Source organism: Adiantum capillus-veneris, chromosome 16 (assembly GCF_014529385.1).
Source record: "Adiantum capillus-veneris isolate H3 chromosome 16, ASM1452938v2, whole genome shotgun sequence".
Classification (NCBI taxonomy): Eukaryota; Viridiplantae; Streptophyta; class Polypodiopsida; order Polypodiales; family Pteridaceae; genus Adiantum; species Adiantum capillus-veneris.
The window spans coordinates 31,403,269-31,429,974 of NC_140946.1; the positions used below are offsets into that span (position 1 = coordinate 31,403,269).

The window sequence follows — 26,706 nt, forward strand, 5'->3', positions numbered from 1 at the left end:
GAGAACACTTCCTGAAATTCTATGCCCTTGATTTGAACATATCTCTTTGCCACAAGCCTTGCCTTATACTTCGGTTTTGCATCAACAGTTTTGATTTTATACACCCATTTGTTAGGAATAGCCTTCCTTCCTTTGGGCAATTCAACCAAATCCCAAGTATGATTAGCATGCAAAGCTTTAATCTCTTTCTGCATAGCAAGCTCCCACTTGTCGTTGTGCTCACATGTCTTTGCCTCTTTATACGTAAGAGAATCTCCCTCATCTGTCAACATAATCTAATGCAAAGAGGAGTCATATCGACTCACAGGCCGTCTTTGACGAGTAGACCGCCTCACCCAATGATCCACATTATCCGGCAATGGGTTTACATCAGGTGGCACTACAAAATCATCAACAATGGGCTGTTGTACATCATTTTCAGCACCATTTTCAGCATTGTTTCTTGGCTGCAAATACCCTTCAAGAGCCTCAATTTGCTGTCCAACATCATCTGGCTCAAACACCACTGGATCATCTACATTTTCAGCCATTTGTGGTGCATCCTGAGGGTCAAAAATAGGCTAATAGGTGGCTGGTCATGCTGAAATTTCACCCTTTTATGGTCATGCTTTGAGGCACAATTGTTTTGAAGCAACCTTGCCTCATTAAAACAACATCTTGGCTGCATACAACCCTTTTGAGCTGAGGTAACCAAATCCTGTAACCCATTTCGCCTTCTTCACCATATCCCATGAAGAGGCCTTTAATGGACTTCACATCTAGTTTACTCCTCAACTCAGGTCTAACATGCACAAAAGCTTCGCAACCAAAAATGCATAAGTGATCATATGAAGCAAGCTTGCTAGACCAAACCTCTTCAGGGATGTCACCTTTCAAAGACATGTAAGGGGATCGATTGCATATATGCACTGCAGTTTTCAAAGCTTCTCCCCAAAATCCATGAGAGAGATTAGCTGTGGACAGCATGCATCTCACCCTCTCACAAAGTGTCCTATTAAATCTTTCAGCCACACCATTAGAAGAGGGGTTGTATGGCACATTAAGCTCCCTCTTAATGCCCAAATTTTCACAAAACTTGTTAAATTCAGCACTTGTGTACTCCCCCCCATTGTCTCTACGCAAGCGTTTTAGCTTTCTACCTGTTTGGGTGGTCACAAATGCATGAAATCTCTTAAACGCAGCAAAGGCTTCATCCTTAGTTAAGCAAATAAACCCAAATTTTCCTAGAATGATCATCAACAAAGGAGACAAAATAACATGTACCACCCATAGACTTAGTAGGCATGCTACATACATCGGAATGTACAAGATCAAGCACACAAGATTTACGAGAGACACCAGAGTAATAAGAACGCTTTACTTGCTTGCCATATTGACATTCATTACAAAAGTCAAGCTTTGTGCCTTTAGCATCAAGCTTGTTCAAAGTACAAAGCTTAGAAAGGCCCTTTTGGCTCATATGGCCAAGCCTCTTGTGCCACAACTCTATGTAAGAGTTAATTTCAGCCAATGCAATAAACTTGCCCAACACAGCCTTTCCATGCATGCAATAAAGTGTCCCTTTATTTGTGCCCTTTACAATCAGCCTTGAGCCTTTAGTCATTTTCCATGACCCTCTCTCAAACAAGATGCTGTAACCATGCATATCCATCTGACCAACAGAAAGCAGACTCTTCTTGATTCCCGGCACATATCGAACATCATGCAAGACAAGCTCATTTGTGCCATCTATGGAGAGATACACAGTGCCTTCTTGATTCCCGGCACATATCGAACATCATGCAAGACAAGCTCATTTGTGCCATCTATGGAGAGATACACAGTGCCAATACCCTCAATGGAACATGCATGATTGTTTCCAAGGTATACATGGCCAAGCTTGCCTGCATCAAAAGTAGAGAAACACTCCTTGATAGGAGTCACATGAAATGAAGCACCGGAATCAACAATCCAAGTCTGGGACAATGCATCATTGACACTCAACAAAGCATCAATAAGATCACTCTTGGTGATCTGCATGTCCTGTGAATAAACATTTAGAGAGGCATCAAAGTCATAAGCATCATCATCTGACAAAGTGGCACACAAGATGTCCTCTACATCTGACAGCTCCTCAATTACGACACTAGAAGCCACATTGGCCTTCTCTTTGTCCTTTGAGCTATCTTCTGCATCTGCCTTGACTTCCTTCTTCTCTTTCTTTTTGTCTCCGCCATTCCTTTTCCTTTCTAACTCAACTTTATAGTACCTGCAATCAGGTTTCTTGTGACCTTTCCTACCACATTGATAGCAAATCACATCACCCTTGCCTTTGCTTGTATTTCCCCTTTCTTTACTCTTACTCTTACTCCTTTGTGCATAAGCATTCTTCTTTTCTGTCCTGCCTCTAACCATGTTGGCAGAGCTGCCTCCCTCTCCACTTGCTTTCCTCCTGATTTCTTCATTCAAGATAGAACCCCTAGCACCATCAAAGGTCAAATTGGGGTTATTGGATAAGGAAACCACCAAAGTTTCCCATGACTCGGGTAAGGTCATAAGCAAGAAGATAGCTTTCAGCTTATCATCAAAAGGGGGCAAGCCAGAATCCTGTAACTGCGACAAAGTACCTGCGAATAATGACAAGTGCTCTGCCGCGCTCTTGGACTCATCTAGTTGTATGCAAACAAGTTTTCGCATCAAGTGCACCTGGTTGACAGGCGTTGTATTTTCATACATTCCCTTTAACTTCTCCCACACATCAAAAGCCGTCGTGACACCTTTCACATCAATGACGGTCTCATCTGTCATGGCCATTTTAATGTATGTAACGGCTTTCCTGTTCATGCTAACCCATGCTTCATCTGTCATATTCTGTGGCTTCACTTGTTCAAGTGCCCCTTTGCAATCCTTAAGGAATAGGATTTCCTGAATCCTATCTTTCCAAAGATCAAAACCTATTCCATCGAACCTCCAAATCTCGAAAAGGTTCTTCACATCCGAAGAAGATGAGGCCATAGTTGCACGAAATAAGAGGGATAATACGCTGAATTTTTGGGCAAAATGCGCAAAAATCGGAGTATAGCCTCACAGAGATGTGCACTACAGCTCCAAATGTTCATAAGAGCAATTTGGGGCAAAATAGGTCGATTTGGGCACAAAATTCAATTTCTGAAATTTATGCGCAAGAAATTTCAGCGAGACGAATTTGTGCTCGAAAACAACAAATTTAGTTGTTTTTAGCCTAAAAAGACATACGTAAGGCTAATACATAGCCTTTAGAAGCATGTACGCACAAAAGCCCTAATTTGTGGCATCAAAATTGCATGAAATTGAGCCACAAATGGTCATACATCGACAAAATTTGTCAAATGTGCGTAGATTGCATCAATTTGCACTTTCCCCAACGTAATCGCACCATAAAAACACTTGCAAAAACCTGCATAAATCTGAAATTTGCTTAAAACACCTGTTTTAGGGCTTGTTTTTCGGCAATTTCAGGGTTTTCGGGTAGCAAGGACTTAGCAAAAGTATTCCCACACCTTAATACATCATTTGCAAAACCTGTATTTTGCTGCCATAACCTGTAATTTCCTGTTTTTGACCTAATTTCAGCCTGTTTTAGGTCAATTTTGGTTGCCGGGAGCTCTCTAGTGTCCACGGACGAGTCCTTTGGCGACGAAATTGCAAAATCTCGCGTGAAAGTTTACCGTCTTGGCTGAAATTCAGCGTTTGCAGGTTTGGGGACAAATCCTGATCAGGCTCTGATACCAGTTGATGAGCGCGCGGCGGTGTGTGCAAGTGAAAGAGCACGCGAGGAAGTGCAGTGTGTGTAGAGAGGGGAGGCGAAGGCCAGCAGGAGAGGAAGCGCTATCAGAAGAGAGAGGGCTTGTGGGAGACTTGTGGGAGGTGTCGATGCCATATATAGAAGGAGGTATGGAGGCACTGAGGTGGCAGGACTAGCACAATCAGCCAGGCCTGAAGCAATTTTGAAAAAGAGGCAAGAGGAGCAACTGGTGACCGATTTCCAATTAGTAGGGGTGGGCTCAGAGAGCTCTGGACACCAAACTGAGGAGAGGGGGCTCTCCAAGCCAGCATAAAGTCGAGTGCAGAGCACCAATAAGGAGTTGAAGGTGGGCTGCAGGTGCCGCCAAGGGCAGGTAAAGCCAAGGGGTCACCATGCTCAGGGGGTTGCTTTCCAAGACACACTGCAAGAATTAGCCGGAAAGAGAGGGCGGCTTGTTCCAGGAAGGAGGGCAAGGGCTAATCTGATTGATGAACCAGTCACGGGCAGATTGACAGGGCGGGCCGCCATATTATCAAGCAAATAAGAAGATGCATTTTGTAGTTACAAGTGGCTCGCTATTGCAGTAAAGAAGGGCATCTCCAAGGCTCGTCATCCAAAAGCATCCACGGCATTGAGCATTTAGCGTCAAGTTCTTCCATCTTTAGTTCTATGATTCTATGTAGATACGATTCCTTTTTTGTCTCAATATGCTTTGCGTTCTAGCTCAAGTGTTGTCTTGTGTAAAGCAAGAGCGTGAGGTCAGCTGAGATCTATCGTCTATGGGTGTGTTGAGAGAGACTTCCATCTGTGTGTACTCAAGAGTGTGTTTTTGTTGAAGAGGTTTGTTTCCAAAGAGTCTCCAATGCTTCCACTTACGACGAGGTGATGCCAACAAGGGCCTTAGAGTGATAGGCTACTGACTATTTGAATGCTTGACGATGTGGGCGAGCTATTGAGTTGTAGCATCTTGCTCTACCACTTTTCTTCCTGTCATCGTTTTGGTACCCGCCACGGAGGAGCTTTCTCAAGCGACATTCAGTTTACAATATGACAACTAGTAGGTTTTTCTCAGGTACTTACGGCGAAGATGTCCAAGCATGGCTACAGTCTGTGGAGTGGGAGTTTGTTCACTTGGGCATTTTTGAGGATGATATGAAAGCAGATTATACACGGCAAGGCCTAGAGGGTGTTTAATCCAAAAAGGGCCGTAGACCTTAGACTTAAACCTTATTTGCTTTCACCCCTTTAATTTGTCGCCCACTTTACCTGTACTTTCAAGACACAACAAAGGGGAAAGGGATACAGGTTGCTAGACTGCACCTGTATGAGAAGACACAACAAAGGGGAAAGGGATACAGGTTGCTAGACTGCACCTGTATGAGAAGACCAACACCAGATTGGCCCCTAAATAGGCGCCCCTTCCGGTATTTCTTTATTCTTTAAAAGAGGGAATAAACGTTGTGGTTCCCTACAAGCTGCCCCGCACAACCTTGGCTGAATTTCAACTGTTCTGGCCTGATTTCGGTAGCATAACTGTACTAGGACCCTTCACAGTCAATATTCCCACGCATTGGATGACTTTCCCGACGCATACGGACACTTTGCAAAACCTGGCAAGAATCTGCAGCACGCTGAATTCTCCGTTTTCTGCCCCGAAAATGCGCCAAATCACCTGTACAGCGGTCCCCTCGCGTCCCCGAACCTCCTGGGGGTATTAGAGTCCGTTTAGGGCCAAAACCCTAAACCTGCAAAAATACACAGCAGGCTGTAATTCACTGTTTCGGGCTCCGTTTTGCGTGCCGGTCGCATCCATAGCAAGTCCTCGAGCTCCCGCACATGTAGGGCTACTTGCCCTTTGAATTGGAAGAGATTTCGCACGTGAAACCTCTCCGAATCACTTGTACCTGCGGGGGATTAGCCGCTAGCTAATCCTGTACATGTGCAAGAGGCTCTTGCCTCGGCAATCGCGCATGAACCCACACAACTGTACATTGGTCAATTGGAAAGCCCACTAGAGGGGCATAACATATTGCCATAGGGGAGAGAGAGGGCAGTGCGTAGCGTGCAGGGCATCACTCCTGGCACCGCACTATACATAAGAGGGAAAGGAAGCACTCCATAGCTCTCAACCTATGACAGACTGAAAATAAGCCTCCCTTCTCCTAAAATCAGCACCACTTCTTCCTGCATGAGGAAAGTGCACAAAAATGTGCCACTTGGCACATTTATAGGCTATTTCCCGTTTCGGGGTTGCCGCTAAAAAAGTCCCGACCAGTTGACTTTACGGCAGAGTAATAAAATGTTCCCCTTGTCATTCCGGAGATAATGAAGAGAACACATTTTCAGGTCCCAAAATAGCAGTTCCCTAAATTCTAGGAGATGCTGCCATTGTATCTTTCTAGGTCATCTGACCCTCTTTGTACACTGCAGCCACACCAAGAACTGAAATGTAGCCTCTGTAGCAAAGGATTCCACTTTGGCTAGTCAATGACCCCACTTTGGCTAACCATAGTCCTTGTCCAACCTTAGTGCTCTCTTGCCCTCAGGCCTAGACTCCCTCTGAACAGTTCCACACTAGCTATGCAATGCAGGGCAGTTAGATTTCCCGAGGGGTGTTTCCAAAAAGTGAAAATGAATAAATAATAAGAAAGAAATCAACAAAAATGATAGATAGTAGTCACACGTTGGTGACAGATATCTTCCACAGTTAGAGTTTGCCTATAATAGTAGCAAGCATTCTGCTATTGGATTTACCCATTCATGTTGATGTACGGATTTGGGCCTAAATCCCCAATTGCTATTGGCTTAGAGAAAGCCAAGGAACGCCAAGCTCGGGATTTCCAGTATGACATGCAAGAAATGCTCGAATTGGCTAAGGATAGTATAAGAACGGCTCGTGATCGAGTCACTACTTATGCTAATCAAAAGAGATCTCCAAGGACTCTAGATGTGGAACAATGGGTTTATATGAAGATACCCAAGGATTCCAAGACTATGCGAACCGGAAAGCATTATAAGCTTTCAGCTAGATATTGTGGCTCGTTCTTGATCACAAAGAAAATTGGCCAAGTTGCCTATAAACTGGCTCTTCCTTCGGATGTTAGTGTACATCCAGTGTTTCATGTCAGCCGCCTTAAAGTAAAATTGGACGAAGCCGACGTTGTTGTGTCCATCGACGAAAATGTATGGCAAGATATACTAACTGAGTATTTTCCTCGAGAACCAGAGGCACTTTTAAATCATCGTACCCGTCATTCGCGCCAAAAGGCTTATGACGAGTACTTAGTAAAATGGAAGGGTCAATCTGAAAGGTTTGCTACTTGGGAACCAGTTAGAGCTCTGAAAGCTCAGTACCCCCACTTCATTGATGAGGACATCAACGGTTCTTAAGGGGGAAAGTATGTTATGTCCTGCTCATAGGAGAGGGGATCTAGCCCAGACGCCGTCGGGATGGGCGTCCAGTGTCCGAGCGGACGTAGTGTGAACCCGGCCAATGTGGCCGGCCATTATTATAAAAGGGAGGCCAAGGCCTCATTTACAATTATCGACCCCCATTGGTAGAGTGACAGTGGTTAGCACGCGAGGCTAGGAGTGCGCAAGGTCACCTCGAGGAGGTGAGGCCAGGTGGTATGGGACGCTCGGTCTTACAGGTGCACGCCTGCGTCCTCGAACGTTGGCCCCAGCACAAAAGAGCTGCCGAGTGGTGGCTATGGCATAGTAACAGGGAATGGCCGTTTTCAAGTCTCCGTTCCCCGTTCCCATTCCAAGTTCCCGTTCCGAATCCCCGTTGCGTGTTTCAAACGTGAGTACGCGTAACAGGGAATGGCATTTTGTTCCGCGTTCTCGTTCCCCGTTCCCGTTCCGGTTTCCCGTTCCTGGTAACTATGGGCTATGGTCGGGTGGTTCGTCCGACACGTGTCTGTAGGCGGTCAATGTAGCCGGGAGATCCACTCCTTGGCTCGTTTCATCGGTATAGGTTAATGGGCAGATATGTTTCTTTTGTTTGCCACTTTTAGCTTGCATTCCTTACTCTCACGCACGTGTATGTGTGTGCACGCACGTGTGTGTGTGTGCATGCATGTGTGTGTGTGTGTGTGTGTGTGTGTCCACGCACGTATGTGTGTAGAATCTGGTTTTTGCAAGCCTATTTTTCTCTTACTCTCTACACTTGACTTTCGGGTGGGTGGGTGTTCACGCACGCGTGCGTGCACACATGGGTGTAGGTTAGGTTTGTTTTAGAGCATTTTTTTATTATTTTCTTTTGTTTACTACCTTATGCTTTTCCTTCTTTATGTGCCTCGTCTGCCTTGATTTCTTGTGCAGTGTGTTGTTTGGGTTTACTGATGTTAGCTTGTTGTTTTGCTCTATACCCCCTCTACCAAGTTTCTACATCAGATCTTAGAAGGTGGTGGTCATCAGAGCCATCTTCACCATCTTCTTGGAGTTCCTTGTGGCTAGTCATATCTAGGTTTTTCAAATATTGTCTTCCGGTCCGCTTTGCAAACATACTGTAAAATTTGAAAAGACAAGGGGGGAAATCTCTCCTAAAGAGAGTAAAACATTCCCTAGTACAATGGATGGACGATGACAGAAACCTCTAAAAGATGGGCACTCCCACCAAAAGCTCACTCTGCAACTGCATGCCATAAGCCAAAATTATCAAAAAGCCACCAACTGTGATGTGCTGTAAGGAACATCTACAATGGCAAAAACTTGATTTCGAGCAAATGCCCACCTGGCACCACCTAGTACCATCTAACTGTTAGAGTTCATATTCCCGTCCGGTGGTAGCTCCGATATCTCCCAGGAGCAGATTAGGGAGTGAGGGCTGTTTTGTGGCTGAGCCCGGCCAGTGTGAGGTTGTTCTCTCATGTCAGGTCATGTCTAGCCATCAGGGTAGTTTTCGTACGTCGAACGGAACCTCTCGTTCCGTCTGGCCGGACCCGTTCCGTCCGGCCGGACCCGTCCCGTCCCGTTCGTTCCGTCCGGTCACTTTTTCCGGCAGTTTATGACCGTTGGCAGGTTTTTGACCGTTTGCAACGTCCACTTTGTAGGCCTTTTGGAGCCGTTTACGGGCAGTTTTGAAGCCAAATGCAAGCCCATGGCCCATGGGCCATTGCCATGCTTATTGCCCAAGGGCCAATGCCCATTGCTCAAGAGTCAAGCCTCACATGCTCTTCCTCTCCTATTTAAGCAACCCTTCCCCTTTGTTATCCAACACAACCTACAACTACAAGCTACAAGCTTTAGCCCTAAGCCTCTCAATGCTCTACCCTCTCATCTCCATGTGCTTCCATTGAAGCTCTCAAGTGGGCTCAAGCTCTCGAGTCTCCATTGGGTCTACCATCTCTCTCCTTCAAGCTCCCTTGGGTGACGGGTCTCTCCTTCAAGCTTCCTTGGGTCTCTCTCTCTCTCTCTCTCTCTCTCTCTCTCTCTCTCTCTCTCTCTCTCTCTCTCTCTCTCTCTCTCTCTCTCTCTCTCTCTCTCTCTCTCTCTCTCTCTCTCTCTAATCTATTGATACATCATACATCATACTAGTAGCTACTAGCTACATACTCCCTCATCCACACCAAAATCCGAAACAAGCTCTCAACCAAGCAATTAGAGCGACTTATCTATTGTCGCTCCAATTTACGCATGTTGCGCTCTATGCATGAGATGCCTATGGCTCGACAGGTATAAATTATAAATTATAAATTATAATCACTACTCACTCCATTTTCTATACTCTAGAGTCTAGTCTTTAATTAGTTTGAATATACTAATTAAGTTTTCATTGTCCAATGTTGTAAATGTCAATTAGGTCAACGTGGATGAGCTCACACTTACGATTGACACTCTAAAGAGTGTCAATAAAGAGCAAGACCCTGAGGAGCAAATGATTTTTCGTGAGCTCTACTTGCAGGTTGAGGAGATTGATCGTCGGGTTTCTCGCACACGATCACGCAAGAAGGTCGTCATCCATGGAGTTACATCGGCTACAAGAGGCAGAGGTGCCAGGGCTACAAGAGGTAGAGCCAAAGCATCAACAACACTCACGGAGGCTCCTACGACCTATGTGCGGCGAGGCTCCGGAAGCGGCTCTTGTGTGGCGGCCATCACTTCCGAGGATAGAGAGCCTCAAGAGCCAGAGTATGATGATAAAGGTAACCGCATTAGTGATGGAGATTATGAGCCGTCATCCTTCGACTCTTGTGAGGAAGAGAATGATGTTGATGAGCAAGGCTCAGAAGAGGAAGATGAGGAAGATGATGAGAGCACTAGTGACTAGTGACTTTACTATTTAGTCTCTCTATTATGGTGTGCCAATTTTTGAGTACTTTGTAGCCCTTGACACTTGGTCCCCCCACTTTTTTGTATCCCTTGCCACTTTTTGAGTACTTTGTAGCCCTTGCCACTTGGTCTCTACTTATCAAATTTCAATGATCATTTTGGTTTATGTAATGCTCATTCTCTTTAGTCTTTGAGTCTTGACTCTTTACATTGTACTATGTAGTATTGTAACTACTAACTTGTAATCTATACAAATGTCAAGTTTCTGTAAGTAAGTATTAAGGCCTAAGCCTTACACCCTTAGACTTGAGAATTATTTGTTTTTTTAAATTTGAACGTACATAACGTCATTGTACATCATTATTTTTTTTAGTTCGTTTAGTACCGCACATCATCGTACGCGTACAAAACGTACGGGACCGTACGAGACTACTATGCTAGCCATGTTTAGCTCAGATTTTGGCTCTGTTCAGGTTGTTATCTTCAGTCGACTGTCGGTGCTCCATTCAGCGGAGTACCACGCACGGTGTCTTGCAGTCCTAGGTTTCCCTTGCCCATTTCTTGCGGTTTTGGATGGTGTGCTTCAACCCACAGTGCAGTTATTATCTTGGAAGATGTTTTCCTTTAGCCATTTCGGTGGTTGCCTTGTCTTTCGGAATTGTGGTGTGACGGTTGCTCTTCACAATGCACCCGAGCAGTAGTTCCTATGCCTCGTCTTCCACTTCCCTTATCCTTAGACCGGTATGTTCTCTTTTGTACAGGTGGATAGTGGTCCTTCTCGGACTAGGAACCAGTTACAGTGAGCCATCGCATTCGGCATTCTTCAAAGAGGGAGACAATCTTCTTGCTTCTCCCAGATTTGGTTCCAGGTTCCACAGGTATATCATTATCATTTTTTCCTTTCGAATTCACCTATCCTTGGTGATCCAGTTACACAGGCAGAGACTGTTGGAGAGTTATGACAGTTATCCATGGTTCAGGTGTTCTCCCTTCAACGGGGGATATGGAGCCAGCTTGGGAGTCGGTTTCCGTAGACTACTTCCTTTTAGTTCTTGTGGTTCCATGTGCAGCAAACAGGATTGACAATCTATTTGGTTGCTTTCTACGACACCCTGTTCTTCTCTTGCAGAGCTTGAGGATCTTCCTTTGATCTTGTAGTGTTAAGAGTGTTTCCCAACAAAAGTCACTTAATAATAATAAGTGAAAAATGGCTAAAATAGCAAAAATAGGTCTATGCACTGTAAAAATGCTCCTGATGGGTTTTGACTGTAATCTAATGATCATGTTGTGTGCAACCAAAGGATATGCATCTACTCTTAAGTGCCTGGACATGCACGGCCTGCGCACAGGCTCACAAAGGTGCCAGAACACTTCCTAAGCTAACTTGAACCCTTGCCATGAAGTAGCTTGTCCACATGCACATAGGGTTAGATGTGCATGTGACACTACCTCTCACTCTCATTCAAGGAAGGAAGACATTGGAAGAGCCGCTGCCGAAGTGATCACATTAAGGGGAATGCATGAGGAAGCCATTGCTGAATTTTCCTTCATCAAAGGACACCACTCTCGCGCATTCGATGAGCAAGAGAAGACAACCGTTGTGTGACCCATTGGTAGGCCTTTGGGGTGGCACACAGACAAGTGTGTTTCTCTGACTCTTGTATGTGCTTGTAAGGGCAACACATGCAAACGAGGGGAAACCAACAAAATTGTTCTGTTTACTTGTTTGATCGTGATTCCATGCTGAATTTTCAGCCTATAACTTGTAATTTCTGGAGGAATAAACATATTCCTATGAAGGGACCTGGCCATTCCGGGACAGCGGTGTGTCACTCTCAATCTATCACTATCTAATATGTGTCTCTCAGTGGTGTCACTCTCAATCTTCTCTCACTATCTAATTTGTCTCTCTCAGTGGTGTGTCTCTCCAACAGTGTGTCACTCTCAATCTTCTTTCACAATCTAATCTATCTCTCTCAGTCTTTCAAGTCATCCATATCTCTACACATCTATTATATAGGTCCTACAAGTCATTACTTTTCACACTTTTGCTAATCCTTTTACCAGCCGTGAAGGTCCCTTCGAGGTGACTGAATGTCGTGATTACTATTTTTAGTATGCAAGGCCCCTCCAAGATCACAATTTTCAAGCCATTATTGTGTAAGGTATGCTAATCACTATAAATGATTGCTTTTCTTTCTTCAAACTCGTGACTTTTTCGTTTCTTTTCTTTTTTCATGCAAGGCTCAGTAGCTGTGAGCCAAAAGATCAATATCAATCATGTCTCAAATTCGATTGGACCCTTCTGCTCATGATAGATGTGCTACATTTTTCATATAAATTTTTATGATACAATCAATTAATAAATGGGGACAAGCATTAATTTAAAATAGATCCGCATACACACCCATTCAAATGCACCTTCTTGAATTCCATCCAAGATGCTGACCCAATCTGGCTGAAATTTAAAAGGGCTGGCTGTTAACAAATTGGTCACCTGAAATTGAAGAGAAACTTCACAGTTAGAACTTGCAAAAGTAAAAAGAAACTTACAATGATCTACAATCCATCTCAGAAACATTACCGCTTCTAACAAATTTTGTGCTGCAGTTCCAGGGAGCGTCCGCAATCCTGCTGTTGCCTGAACAACAACGGCTTTGATTTCACACTTAAGCCAAAGCAATTGTGTTATTCTAAGGCTGAAGCATGCTTGAAAGGTAAAAAATTACCCCAACACGAACTGGGGTTTCTGACCGCTGTTTTGAAGGCACTGCATTGATTGCATCATCAAGAAGCTCCTTCAAAGAGTTAGCACCTCCTTCAGAATCCGTGGCGAAAGAACTTAGCCCTGGCTCTGTCTGCACCCAGCTTCCCAACAAAGTTAAGTTGATCGCATATGGACTAACACTAAATGTAATGCATAAAATAATAATCCTGGAGTGACTCTGAAGCAGGAGAATGCATCTTGGCACATAGAGGTGTACACTAAAAGAACCAACCAACTAGGTTTCTATCACACTTTAGAGGTAATGGGCAAACACATGCATGATAAGGAATAGCACTTGCCATGTAAGAGCAGATATACTTAAAGTACTGAAGACAGCTAAATAATAAAATAGTGCACACTAAATTACACAGTAAATGGGCCTTTAAGCTCCCCACTTTCATTAAATTTACTACCAATTAGCCAAAAGAAGATATATTGAAAATAAACTTAGTACACGAATGGTTAATTGTATTTTATGATTCTTTTCACTCGGTATCCTACAATGGCAAGCATGAACAAAATAATCACATTATAGAACAAAGACGAGAAAATCGAATCACTCGGAACAAATAAAATCATAAGTAAAATAGACAGAAAGTTTGGAAGAAATGCCTACTGATAAGATTGGCATACACCAATTCATGGCATTTCCACACAATGGAAATATGAGACTTATTGTACGATTAATACTGACTCGTGCGATTAGTACAATGACATTAGTGGACCAATAGAGCTCTTTTCCTATCACAAATTGCTGACGTGCCAAGCCACTGAAGACCTGAACCAACCTGCAGATCCAAGCTAAGGTGCGTTGACAAATGATGACGTGGCAGGCCTATACGGACAGCCCGCAATCTACGCTGACATGCTGACATGGCACTGTACGGACAGCCTGTAATCTGCGCTGACATGCTGACATGGCACTGTATGGACTGCCGCGATTTGCACTGACACTTTGCTGACGTGGCAGAACTGTACGGAATTCCAGCTTTTGCGCTAGCTTGCTTTTGGAGACCTCATGCTTTTAGGAACAAATGCTTTTGGATGTAATTTGCTTTTCGTGGCTAAGGGCCTTTAAATAAGACCCATGGGCTCTCACTCTGGAATTCTACCCACGAGAGATGCAGAGAAGAGCCATGGGAATTGTACTTTGGTGAAGCAAGATAAAGAAATATCGAAAGGGACGCCCAAGGTTTGGAGCCAGTGCTCTCTTGGGGTGGAACTGCGCCACTCCGTGGCTCATGTGTCATGCATCTCTTTCATATCAGTTACTTAAAGTTTGTCTCGTCTATTCTTTTCCATTGGCACGTGGTGCCCTCCCGTTACATTTCTTGTGCTACAAGAGCTTCTAGCCAATTTCTTTATAATTCAATTTGATGCAAAGTCTCAAAGTTCAACCTAGAGAGATTGAATTTAAGTACATTACATCTTAAAAAGAAGGAACATCGGAAACAACAAGATCATCTACAAAGTGTTAAGAGTTCAAATTCCTCTCCACTGCTGGCTGCAATATCTAATAGGCGCACATTAGGAAGTGAGGGTTGTTTTGTGGATTTACCCGATCGAATCTGAGATAGGCGTACTGTCACGTGCACATCTAACCTTATGTGCATGTGGACAGGCTACTTCAGGTCTAGGGTTCACGTCAACTTAGGAAGTGTTCTGGCACCTTTGTGAGCCCGTGCGCAGGCCGTGCATGTCCAGGCACTTAAGAGTAGTTGCATAACCTCTGGTTGCACACAACATGATCATTAGCACGACGTTTAGTACACATCATGAGCATTTTACATTGCATAGAACCCATTTTCCCCAATTATTCATTTTTCACTTATTATTTAATAGGTGACTTTGTTGGGAAACTCAATAGGGCCAAATTTGTTAAGCTACTATAAAAGAAACCTAGCGCTAGTAGGTTGTGACAGAAGAGGCAATAGAAAAGTTCGAGTAACTTGAAGTGCACCTTCTCAGTAAGACCGCAGGAGACCTAGCGTTCCCCGTTCCCGTTCCGGGTAACTATGCCTTGAATGCAAACTAGTTGGAAGGTTAGTCACAAAATCCATAGAAATATCCTAAAAAGGTCCATCGGGACAATGATGACGACGACGAGGACGGGCTGAAATCTGCAAACGCTAAGGCTGATGTCACCAACGTGTGACTACTATTTATCCTTTTTGTTGATTTCTTTCTTATTATCTATTTACTTTCACTTTTTGGAAACACCCCTCGGGAAATCTAACTGCCCTACATTGCATAGCTAGTGTGGAACTGTCCAGAGGGAGTCCAGGCCTGAGGGCAAGAGAGCACTAAAGTTGGACAAGGACTATGGTTAGCTAAGTGGGGTCATTGACTAGCCAAAGCGAATCATTTGCTACAGAGGCTACATTTCAGTTCTGGATGTGGCCACAATGTACAAAGAGGGTCGGATGACCTAGAAAGATACAATGGCAACATCTCCTAAAATTTAGGGAATTGCTATTTTGGGACCTGAAAATGTGTTTGTATCATTACCTCCGGAATGACAAGGGGAACATTTTCTTACTCCGCCGTGAAGTCACCTTGGCAACCGGTTGGGAGATTTTAAGGCGGCAACCCCGAAACGGGAAAATGCTTATAAATGTGCCAAGTGGCACCTTCTGGTGCACTTTCCTCATGCAAGAGAAGGGGGCGCTGAATTTTAAGCTGAGAGAGGCTCATTTTCAGATTTTGTCACAGGTTAAGAGCTATGGAGTGCTTGCTTTCCCTCTTATGCACAGTGCGGTGCCAGGAGTGATGCCCTGCACGCTACGCACTACCCTCTCTCTCCCCTATAGCAGTATGTTATGCCCCACTAGTGGGCTCTTCATTTGACCAAAGTACAGTTGTGTGGGTTCATGTGCGATTGCCGAGGCAAGAGCCTCTTGCACAGGTACTGGATTAGCTAGCGGCTAATCCCCCACAAGTACAAGTGATTCGGAGACATTTCACGCTCGAAATCTCGTCCGATTCAAAGGGCAAGTAGCCCTACAGGTGCGGGAGCTCGAGGACTTGCTACGAATGCGACCAGCACACGAAACGGAGCCCGAAACAGTAAATTACAACCTTCTGTGTATTTTTGCAGGTTTAGGGTTTTGGCCCTAAACGGACCCTAATACCCCCAGGAGATTCGGGGACGCAAGGGGACCGCTGTATAGGCGATCTGGCGCATTTTCAGGGCTGAAAACAGAGACTTCAGCGTGCTGCAGATTCACACCAGGTTTTGCAAAGTGCCCGTATGCGTCGGGAAAGTCATTCAATGCATGGGAATACTGACTGTGAAGAGTCCTAGTACAGTTATGCTGCCGAAATAAGGCCGGAACAGTGGAAATTCAGCCAGGTTTGTGCGGGGCAGCTTGTAGGGATCCACAGTGTTTATTCCCTCTTTTGAAGAATAAAGAAATACCGAAAGGGGCGCCTAAGTTAGGGGCCAATCTGGTGTCGGTCTACTCATACAGGTGCATTCTAGCAGCCTGTATCCCTTTCCCCCGTGTTGTGTCTTGAAAGTACAGGTAGAATAGACGACTAATAATGGGTGAAAGCTAAATCAAGGTTTGAAGTAAAGTCTACCATCCTTTTTGGATTGAACAGGCCGGTTTCATGGTTCCGTCGACAGGATTAAATCACTTTTTCCCATAGAAGTGAGCCTTGGTCAGTTTAGGCTTGAATACACAGGGGATCATAGACCAGACACAGGAAATTGCAATTATGGCTGACAGACCAGATGATGTGACTGAAGAGGGTTCCTCTTCACAGGGTCAACAGACACATGAAGTGGGTGAGTCCTCAAGACCACCACAGACGGATGATGATATATTCAAGACCCAGTTGGCTACTACTGTGGCTATGTTCACACAAGTAATGCAGAATCCGAGGTTTTTAGCCTTTTTGCAACCTCCTGTTCCGTCTCAGCAAGTTGGGTCACTGGATCATATTCAAAAGCCTGTTAAGGCTCGAGCACAGGTGATTCATACTACACAGTCAATGGAAACACCTGTACACTTGACGGAGAACATGCAGTCTCCACAACCTGTGCCTAAGGTGCAAGAACAGGTGGCTGAGATGCCAGTCTTTCAAGCTGTACCAGTTCAGCCCGCCACCTTTCAACAGCCTATAGCTGGTTCTAATGGGCAGGGAAGCAACCTACAGGCTATGCAACAGGTCTTCCCACCACCTTTAGTACACCCTAGCTATTTTGAAGGTGGATCGGTATTCCAGAGCATGGCTGGTCATGCACCTGGAAATCAGTTTTACACGCCAGGAACAGTGTTCGGAGGTGCTCAAACGATGATGGCCTAACCCCATGTATGGTGTCACGGGCATGCTACCAGGGTTTCAAAGCACTCAGGGCCAATTAGGGATGCCACAGGCAAATTTTGGTATGGCTGGAATTACAAATCAGCAGCCAAATATGGCATTTCCAGGTCAACTTAATTGCGGTCAGGGAACACAAATGAACCCTAACAGTGTTCCCATGTTTCAGTCACTTCCATATGACAATTTAATGCCGTTGGAGAGGCAAACTCCGTACAAAGAAGGTGGCAAAGGTGTGTCATTCACGACCTTTGCAGGGTTTGATGACAGGAAGAAGGCTCTCTCATTCCTCCAACAGTTTGACAAGGCCTATGCAGGGGGAAACTTTATAGAGGCTTCAAAGGTCCGCAAGGCAGCCACTTTCTTGACAGGGAATGCGGGACAATGGTGGACAACTTTATTGCTTCAAGGGCAAGCTCCATCCACATGGATTTACTTCAAGCAGATTTTTGCAGCAGCATGGTTATCTGATGACTTTGAAGCAGATGTCATGACAGAATGGCACTAGCTTAATGCTGCCACTTGCAGAAATCTGGATGATTACAATCGGAAGTTTTGGAAAGCTCTACTTCCAGTAACTTCCTATAGGTTTGTGCCATTGACAAAACAGATTGAAAAATACTGTTGTGGCCTACCTAAAGGATTGAGAAAGTACTGTACGAAGACAAAAGTCACTACTTTGACGCAGCTCATCGAGGTAGCAAACACTGGCAATGGTTTGCTCAAGGCAGAAGATTGTGAATTCAATATTGGCGTCAAGGAAGGATCAGCCAAGAAAAATTCAACGACGAAGTATGTTCCCAAGGAGGCTCCGAAAGGGACTCAGGAGCCGGCCAACGCAGGGAAAGGCAAAGCTTCGACTGAATCAGAAAAGGGACCAGCGAAGAAATGGAAAAGACGTTTTCCTCGCAAGTCGGAAGAGCAAAAGAAGGTCCTGAGGTCAGAGAACAAATGCTTTATCTGTGAGCAACCTGGCCACATTGCTTACAACTGTCCTACAAAGAAAAGGCCAACTGATTTTGAAGACAAGGAGGACAGGAAAGGAAAGAAGCCCATGGCTAGTCTAGTGCCAGATATGGTGGGCGACAAGCAAAATTCAGATGCAAGTGAGCTTTGCAGAGCATGGGGAAAGGTCAGGGATCAAACAGTGCTTATCTTCTTTGATCCAGGTGCCAAAGTCAACTTCATTTCCCCAGAATTGGCTTCAAAGTTAGGAATCAGACCTGAAGAGATGGGGTATACAACAGAGGCATATTTGGCATGTCCTGGCCATACAGAGGCTGTGACACCCATCATTGGAAAGTTGCGTCTACATATCCAGTCCTATGTAGATGCTGAAGAATTTTACATCATGCCACTGGACGGATGTGATGTGTTGTTAGGTATTCCTTGGTTGTTTCGTGTACAGGGAATCATGGATGCCTACAACAAAAAGATCACTGTCCAGAGCAAGGGAAAGACTCACATTTTAGATGTAAAGCTTAAAGGGGAATCTATTCCCACTGTATCAGCTTTTGCTATTACTTTTGTAATGAAACAGCATCTTTCTGCGTACTTGGTTTTTGCACGTGAAGTGTCAGATTGTGATGAATCAAATTTATATGTGCTAGATAAAGAAAGGTCAATGTTTTTACAACAGTATAGTGACTGTTTTTCTGATTCATTACCGTCTCAATTACCGCCAGAGAGACCCGAGGACCATGCGATAGATTTGGTGCCAGGCAATAGCCCACCAAATAAGCCTCCGTACAGGGTTAGTGCGGCTCAGCAGAAAGAGATAATGGGCCAAGTACAGGAGCTGTTAGAAAAGGGGCTGATTCAGCCCAGTTCATCTCCATTTTGTTCTCCAGTGTTGTTGGTGCAGAAAAAGGATGGCTCATGGCGTATGTGCATAGACTACCGTGCACTGAACAAGAATACCATCAAGAATAGGTTCCCTATACCTAGAATTGATGATATTATGGAAAAATTAGAAGGAGCAGTTATGTTTAGCAGGATAGATCTAAAGAGTGGGTACCATCAGATCCGCATTAGATCAGAGGATGTGCACAAGACTGCTTTTAGAACGACGTTTGGCCTTTACCAATTTTTAGTGATGCCCTTTGGTCTCACAAATGCTCCTGCTACGTTCAATAGGATGATGGACAGAATTTTCCGTCCACACCAGCAATTTGTAGGTACATTCTTTGATGACATGATAGTCTACTCAAAGAGTGAAGAGGAGCATAGGCATCACTTGGCCATTGTGTTCAAAGAGCTACGCAGTCATAGGTTGCTCATCAATGCAAAGAAAAGTGAGTTTTTTTTTGGAAGAGATTCATTTTCTGGGACACATTGTCTCAAAGGATGGTGTCAGAATGGATCCTGCAAAAGTGGAAGCGATCAAGTCATGACCAGATTTGAAGACGGTGCATGATGTCCAAAGTTTCTTGGGACTATGCTCCTATTACAGAAGGTTTATCCGAAATGTCGTTGAGATTGCTTCACCTTTACATGCTCTTCAAAAGAAGGCAATCACCTTTAGATGGACACAGAAAGAGATTTCAGCTTTTAATCTCTTAAAGGAAAGGATGACTTCAGATCCAGTCATTGTGTTGCCAGATCTTAGGAAGTCATTTGTGGTCCAGTGTGATGCATGCGGTAGTAGCATTGGTGCAGTGCTAATGCAAGATGGCAGGGTAGTAGCCTATGAGAGCAGAATTTTGCAAGGGCCAGAGATGACCATGCAGGTCTATGAGAAAGAGTTACTGGCTGTGATTCATGCGCTCTTAAGTTGGAAACACTACCTGCTAGGTGCAGACTTCGTTGTCCAAACGGACCATCAGACCTTGCGATACTTATTGACACAGACAAAGTTATCTGAGAAGCATATGCGATGGGCAAATATCTTGTCCATGTTCCATTTTCAGATTGTGCATGTGGAAGGCAAGAAGAACGTTGTGGCTGATGCCTTGTCAAGGAAGCCACAAATTTCAGCTGTGTCGATTCCTTATCATCATGCACTTGATGATATGAGGGAACAGTATAAAAATGATGAAGATTTTGCAAGGGTCTTCGAGCAGCTAATGCATGGACAACGTCATGAACACAATCTTCTCAAAGATAGGTTCATGATGATGCATGGCAGATTGTGTGTCACAAAGCCATTGCGACGCAAGTTATGGAAGAGAGTCATGTCCAACCGTATGCAGGGCATCGTGATATCGATGCTACAGTTAAAGCGGTTGAGACATTCTTCTACTGACCTACATTGAGAAGAGATGTGGATGCCTTTGTGCGAGAATGCCTAATTTGCCAAAAGGTCAAGTTTGACAGGCAAAAGGCACCAGGGTTATTGCAACCACTACCTATTCCAGATAAACCATGGGAAAGTATTGCTATGGATTTTATCTTTGATCTTCCGAGAACGCAGACAAGAAACGATGGTATTTGGACTATTATTTGCAGATTCAGCAAGCAGGCTCATTTTATTCCTGTCAGGAAGAAGATGGCACGCTTGTTTCTGAGCAATATTTTCAAGTATCATGGCATGCCACAATCGATTGTTAGCGACCGTGATCCACGCATGACAAGTTTGTTCTGGAGAGGCTTGTTTGAGAATATGGGCACCACGCTCAAATTCTCTTCGTCATTTCATCCTCAAACAGATGGGCAGTCAGAAGAGGCCAATTCTACTGTCCTAGATCTGCTGAAGTGTTATGTGTCAGAGCATAAAGGAAAGTGGGAGCAATATTTGCCATTGGTGGAGTATGCATACAATAATACAATGCATTCATCAACTGGCAAGGCACCTTTTGAGATAGTTGAAGGTGGCAAGAAAGTTCCTCCCATACTGCACACAAAGGACAAGATATTTGAAGCAGATAAGTATCTTGAGGACATGGATGAAATGTACAAGAAGGTCAAAGTGGCCTTGGAAAAGACTCAGGCAAAGCAAAAGAAAGCAGCTGATCGTCACCGTCGTGAAGTGGTATATTCACTTGGTGATTGGGGACTTTTACGCTTTGAAAAGGCAAGGTTAAAGAAGATGAAGGGCAAGGAAAGACTGTTTCCAAAGCTCAGCATGCGTTACTATGGGCCTTTTCAAGTGTGCGACATAATCAGTGATGTTGCATATAGGCTGAAATTGCCTGACAGTTGGAAGATTCACAATGCGTTTCATGTGAGTCTTCTCAGACCCTATGTGGGTGATGCGCCAAAAGATATGCCAGCTGAAGATCAGCTGGAAGTCGAGGAACTTGACGAGATCTTGGTCCCCGAACAAATTTTGGCACATAAGGAAAGAAAAGTGAAAGGCAAGGTTGCTAGACGTTACTTGGTAAAGTTCAGAAACTATCCACCAATGGATGCTAAGTGGATGGAAGAAGGTGAACTTGCAGAGTCACCAACTGTGTTATCACTTTACCTTGAAGCCTTCGATTTGCAACCTACCTTGATCCCTTGAGTTTCAAAGCTACATGGATTGTCAATGTGACAATGGCTTTCCCTCGAGCATCATGAGTCCTCTGCACATTGGAAATCTCCTTTTCCTGCAACGGCTCAGTCATGCCCTGTGTAGGAGGCTGAAAACCCTGTGTCGGAGCCTGTAAGAATTCCTGCATCCTTGGGTTGTTAGCCAACTGCTGAAACATGTCCATGCAACAACGCAGTTGAGTTCTAAACAACCTTTCCTCTTCTTGAAGAGTTGAAGGAATTTTCTCTGTGCCATGTGAGGAAGATCCCTCTTCAGGTACTTGGTCTCTCTTCTCTGCCATATCGACAAGCTCTGTGTTGCTTTCACCCACAACAATCCACGCTGCACTTTTTGAAGAAAAAGTAACTATCCCGTCGATGGAACCATATAACCGGCCCGTACTATTTCAATTACCTGTTAACTTTACACAGAGCACTGAGAAGGGAAGAGAACACAATTGCGTCCAGCGACTAGAATGTCACTGCGCACACGAGACCGACACCCTGTAGGCCCCAAAGACTGGCACCCCTTTCGGTATTTCTTTATTCAAATTAAGGTAGACGATCCGACCACTTAGCACAAGCTTTCACAAAGCTGTCCAAACCTGGCGAGGGCTGAAAACGCAGGTTTTCGACCGGATTTCGACAACATAACGGCGCAAAAACCCCTGTAGGTCAAAAACACCTGTCTAGGACGGATTCCCTCGATATCTGGAAGCTTTCTGGTGAGCTGTCACAGAAATTCAGCGGGCTGTAATTCTCTGTTTTTCACTGCCGGGAGCCCAAAAGCCTGTACACGCATCCCAAGGCTCTCACGAGGCTCCCCCGATGTTCCCTTGCAGTTTAGGTGCGAAACCCTAAACCTGCAGAAAAACACAGCAGGCTGTAATTCCCTGTTTCGGATCGTTTTTAGCGGAGCGAACACGCCTACGCGTGTCCCAAGGGCTCCCGCACGCAATGGGACAGTTCCCCTGTGAATTGGACGAGTTTCCACGCGAGAAAACTCTCCAAACTCGCAATCTTTCGTGATGGAACTATGCGTACCTGTGGGGGATTAGCAATTAGCTAATCCGGTTCCTGTTCAGAAGGCTCTTGCCTTGGCAAACGCGCATAAACCCCCAGAACTGTACATAGGTCAAATGAGAAGCCCACTAGTGGGGCATAACATACTGTACGTAGGAGAGAAAGAGAGCAGTATGTAGCGTGCGGGGCATCACTCCCGTCACCATACTGTGCATAGAGGACAAGGTAAGCATTCCATAGCTTCTGTACCTGCTACAATCCACCTGAGGCTGAAAATGGCGCCCCCTTTGTTGATATGCAGCTCGTTTTTGCCTCCCAGAGTGGCAGAATCGCTCACAGGCTGACACATCGCCCAGTTTCCGAGTTTGGGCTTTCCCTGCTAAAAATATCTCAACTGGTGCGTCACTTGACTTGGCAACAAAGCAATAAAATGTTCCCCTTGTCATTCCAGAGCTAATGACGCGAACACATTTTCCGGTCAAAAATAGCAGTTCCCTAAATTTTAGGAGATACTTCCATGGCGTCCCTATCGGTCTCCTGACCATCATTGAAGACTACCATTTGACCAACATCTACAATGTGGGTTAATTTACTGGCCCCTTTCAACTAATAAAGTTGCAGTGACTTGACGAGTGGCCCAAATTCCAGTTTGGCGCACACGAGCTTCCATACTCATCAGAATTCAGTGCTAAACTGGCCCGGGCATTCCCTGTCTGACCGACCTAGATCCCCGATGTGAGAAACCCATTTGGCTGCAGCCATTTCACACTGGCCATGCAATGTCCACTTGCACTTTTTCAAGGGTTTTGGGACAAACAAGTAAAAATAAAATAAATATATCTAATACTTATTTACGGAAGGCAACAGGAAAAATACACCTCCTGGTGACACACCCCACCCTTGAAATACTGCAAGCGACCTCGCTTGCATGCCAATAATACATGGAGATATCTCCTGATATCACATATATTCTATGATGGGAATCCAAGATATACATGCTTCCGGAAATGTAGCGTTGGACGATTAAACAATCCCACCAACCTGGCTACGACACATATATCAAGCATAGAAGTCTTCTAGTGTACTCTTGAGCACAAACTTCTCTAGCTAAATTCTGTATGGAAAGAGTAGATACAATTGCTTAACTACTCTCTTGAGCATCATGAACCATGCTCTTGCCTTGCTCCAAAAAGGCTGCATCAAGTCACTGTGGGTTCCATTTGAAAGGCTTCAAGATACAATTGCAATAGCTGAGGTGAATCAAGCAATTCAGACTCTTCCATCCATTTGGCATCTAATGATGGATAGTTCTTGAACTTCACCAAATAGCGTCTTGCAACCTTTCCTCTAACCTTTCTTTCTTTATGTGCCAATATCTGTTCAGGAACAAGGATTTCATCTAATTCTTCCACTTCGGGTTGTTCCTCATCAAGCATATTCTCTGGCACATCACCAACAAAGGACCTTAGAAGGCTGACATGAAAAGCATTATGTATTTTCCAGCCTTCGGGTAGCTTTAACCTGTAAGCTACATCGCTGATCTTTTCTGAAATCTGAAAAGGACCATAATATCGCATACTGAGCTTAGGAAACAAGCCTTCCTTGCCTTTCCTTTTCCTTAACCTAGCCTTTTCAAAGCGCAAAAGTACCCAATCGCCAAGTGAAAATACAAGTTCACGATGGTGACGATCAGCAGCTTTCTTTTGCTTAGCCTGAGTCTTCTCAAGAGAAATCTTTATCTTCCTGTATGTTTCATCCATATCTTGCACATACTTGTCTGCCTTAAAAATCTTGTCCTTAGTCTGCAAAATGGGTGGGACTTTCTTTCCTCCTTCCACTATCTCAAATGGTGCCTTACCTGTTGATGTATGCACAGTGTTATTGTAAGCATATTCAACCAATGGGAGATGGTGTTCCCAAGTTGCCTTGTGCTCTAAGACATAACATTTGAGTAGGTCCAAGACAGTAGAATTTGCCTCTTCTGACTGTCCATCACTTTGCGGATGAAACGAAGAAGAGAACTTGAGCGCAGTGCCCATGTTCTCAAACAATGCCTTCCAAAAAAGACTCGTCATACGTGGATCCCTATCACTGACAATTGACTGAGGCATCCCATGATATTTAAAGATATTGCTCATGAATATCTTGACCATGTGTTCTGGCTTTATCTTCTTCCTAACAGGAATGAAATGGGCCTGCTTACTGAACCTACAAATGATAGTCCAAATCCCATCATTTCCTGTTTGCGTCCTTGGAAGATCAAAGATAAAGTCCATTGCAATACTTTCCCATGGCCTATCAGGGATCGGCAATGGCTGCAACAATCCCGGTTGCTTTTGTCTGTCAAATTTGACTTTTTGGCATACTAAGCATGATCTTACAAATGTGTCAACATCTTGACGCAAAGCTGACCAATAGAAGAATGCCTCAACCCCTTTCACTGTCGCATCAATTCCACGATGCCCAGCATAAGGTGGAGCATGACTTTCCATCGAAATCTTTGGCCGTAACTGTTTAGTAACGCATAACTTTCCATGCATCATGAGAAAGTCATTCTTAAGCATATAATGCTCATGATGTTGCCCATCAACAAGCTGGTCATAGATCCTTGCAAAATCTGAATCTTCAGCATATTGTGTCTTCATTTCGTCTAGTTCACAATGGTACGGAATTGACACTGCTGAAATTTGGGGCTTTCGTGACAACGCATCAACCACCACGTTCTTTTTCCCTTGCACATGCACAATCTGAAAATGGAACATTGACAAGATGTTTGCCCATCGCATGTGCTTCTCGGACAACTTCGTCTGTGTAAGAAAATATCGCAAGGTTTGATGATCCGTTTGGACAACAAAATCAGCCCCTAGCAAATAGTGTTTCCAACTAGTGAGAGCATGAATTACTGCGAGCAATTCTTTCTCATAGACTTGCAAGTTCCTTTCAGTCTTCAAAAGAATTCTGCTCTCATATGCGACTACTCGGCCATTCTGCATCAGAACTGCACCAAGACTATGGCCACACGCATCACATTGAACCACAAAAGGTTTAGAAAGATCTGGCAAAATAATTACTGGATCTGAAGTCGGCTTCTCTTTCAAGTGTTTGAACGCTAAAATTTCCTTGGCTGTCCACTTCAAAGTAACTCCTTTTCCTTGGAGTGCATGGAGTGGAGAAGCAATCTCAGCAAAATTTCGGATGAACCTCCTGTAATAGGAACATAAGCCTAGAAAGCTTCGAATGTCATGTACGGACTTCAAGTCTGGCCATGACCTAATTGCTTCCACTTTAGCGGGATCCATGCGTACCCCATCCTTTGAAACAATGTGCCCAAGGAAGTGAATTTCTTGCAAAAAGAACTCGCTTTTCTTCGCATTGATGAGTAGCCTATTCTTGCGTAGCTCATTGAAAACTGCGGTCAAGTGATCCCTATGCTCCTCTTCAGACTTTGAGTAGACAATCATGTCATCAAAGAAGGTACCCACAAAGTTTCTATGTTGTCTAAAAATTATGTCCATCATTCTATTAAATGTGGCAGGAGCATTTGTGAGACCAAATGGCATGACAAGAAACTCATAGAGACCAAATGTTGTCCTGAACGCAGTCTTATGGACATCTTCTGGTCTAATGCGTATCTGATGATACCCGCTCTTTAGGTCTATTCTTGTAAACAATGACTCTCCCTCAAGCCGATCAAGAATGTCATCTATCCTCGGTATGGGGAACCTGTTCTTGATAGTATTCTTATTCAAGGCGCGATAGTCAATGCACATGCGCCATGAACCATCCTTCTTCTGCACTAAGAGTACAGGCGAACAAAAAGGGGATGAACTGGGCTGAATCAGCCCCTTCTCTAAAAGCTCGTTGACCTGACCCATAATCTCTTTCTGCTGGGCTGCACTAACCCTGTATGGTGGTCTATTCGGTGGACTAGAACCTGGCACAAGATCTATAGTATGATCCTCAGGTCTCTCAGGAGGTAACTCCCCTGGCAAAGAGTTTGAAAAACAATCACTGAAACCACTCAAAAAAGTTGACCCGTCTTTATCTAAGGTAGACAAATTAGATACAACTTGAGGTACTTCTTTTGCAAAGATCAAGTACG

At 44.4% G+C, this 26,706-nt stretch overlaps 1 protein-coding gene across 1 annotated transcript in view; it reads right to left on the reverse strand.

Moving 5' to 3' along the window:
• LOC147438811 (putative apyrase 1) overlaps positions 1-26,706 on the reverse strand; it is a 60,464-nt gene that overhangs the window by 14,521 nt on the left and 19,237 nt on the right. Inside the window, exons 2-4 of the mRNA XM_086484782.1 lie at positions 12,766-12,894; positions 12,621-12,677; positions 12,444-12,533 (exon numbers count right to left, since the gene is read on the reverse strand). Of these exons, the coding sequence (XP_086340908.1) occupies positions 12,444-12,533; positions 12,621-12,677; positions 12,766-12,894 (276 nt within the window). The remainder of the gene's footprint in view (positions 1-12,443; positions 12,534-12,620; positions 12,678-12,765; positions 12,895-26,706) is intronic.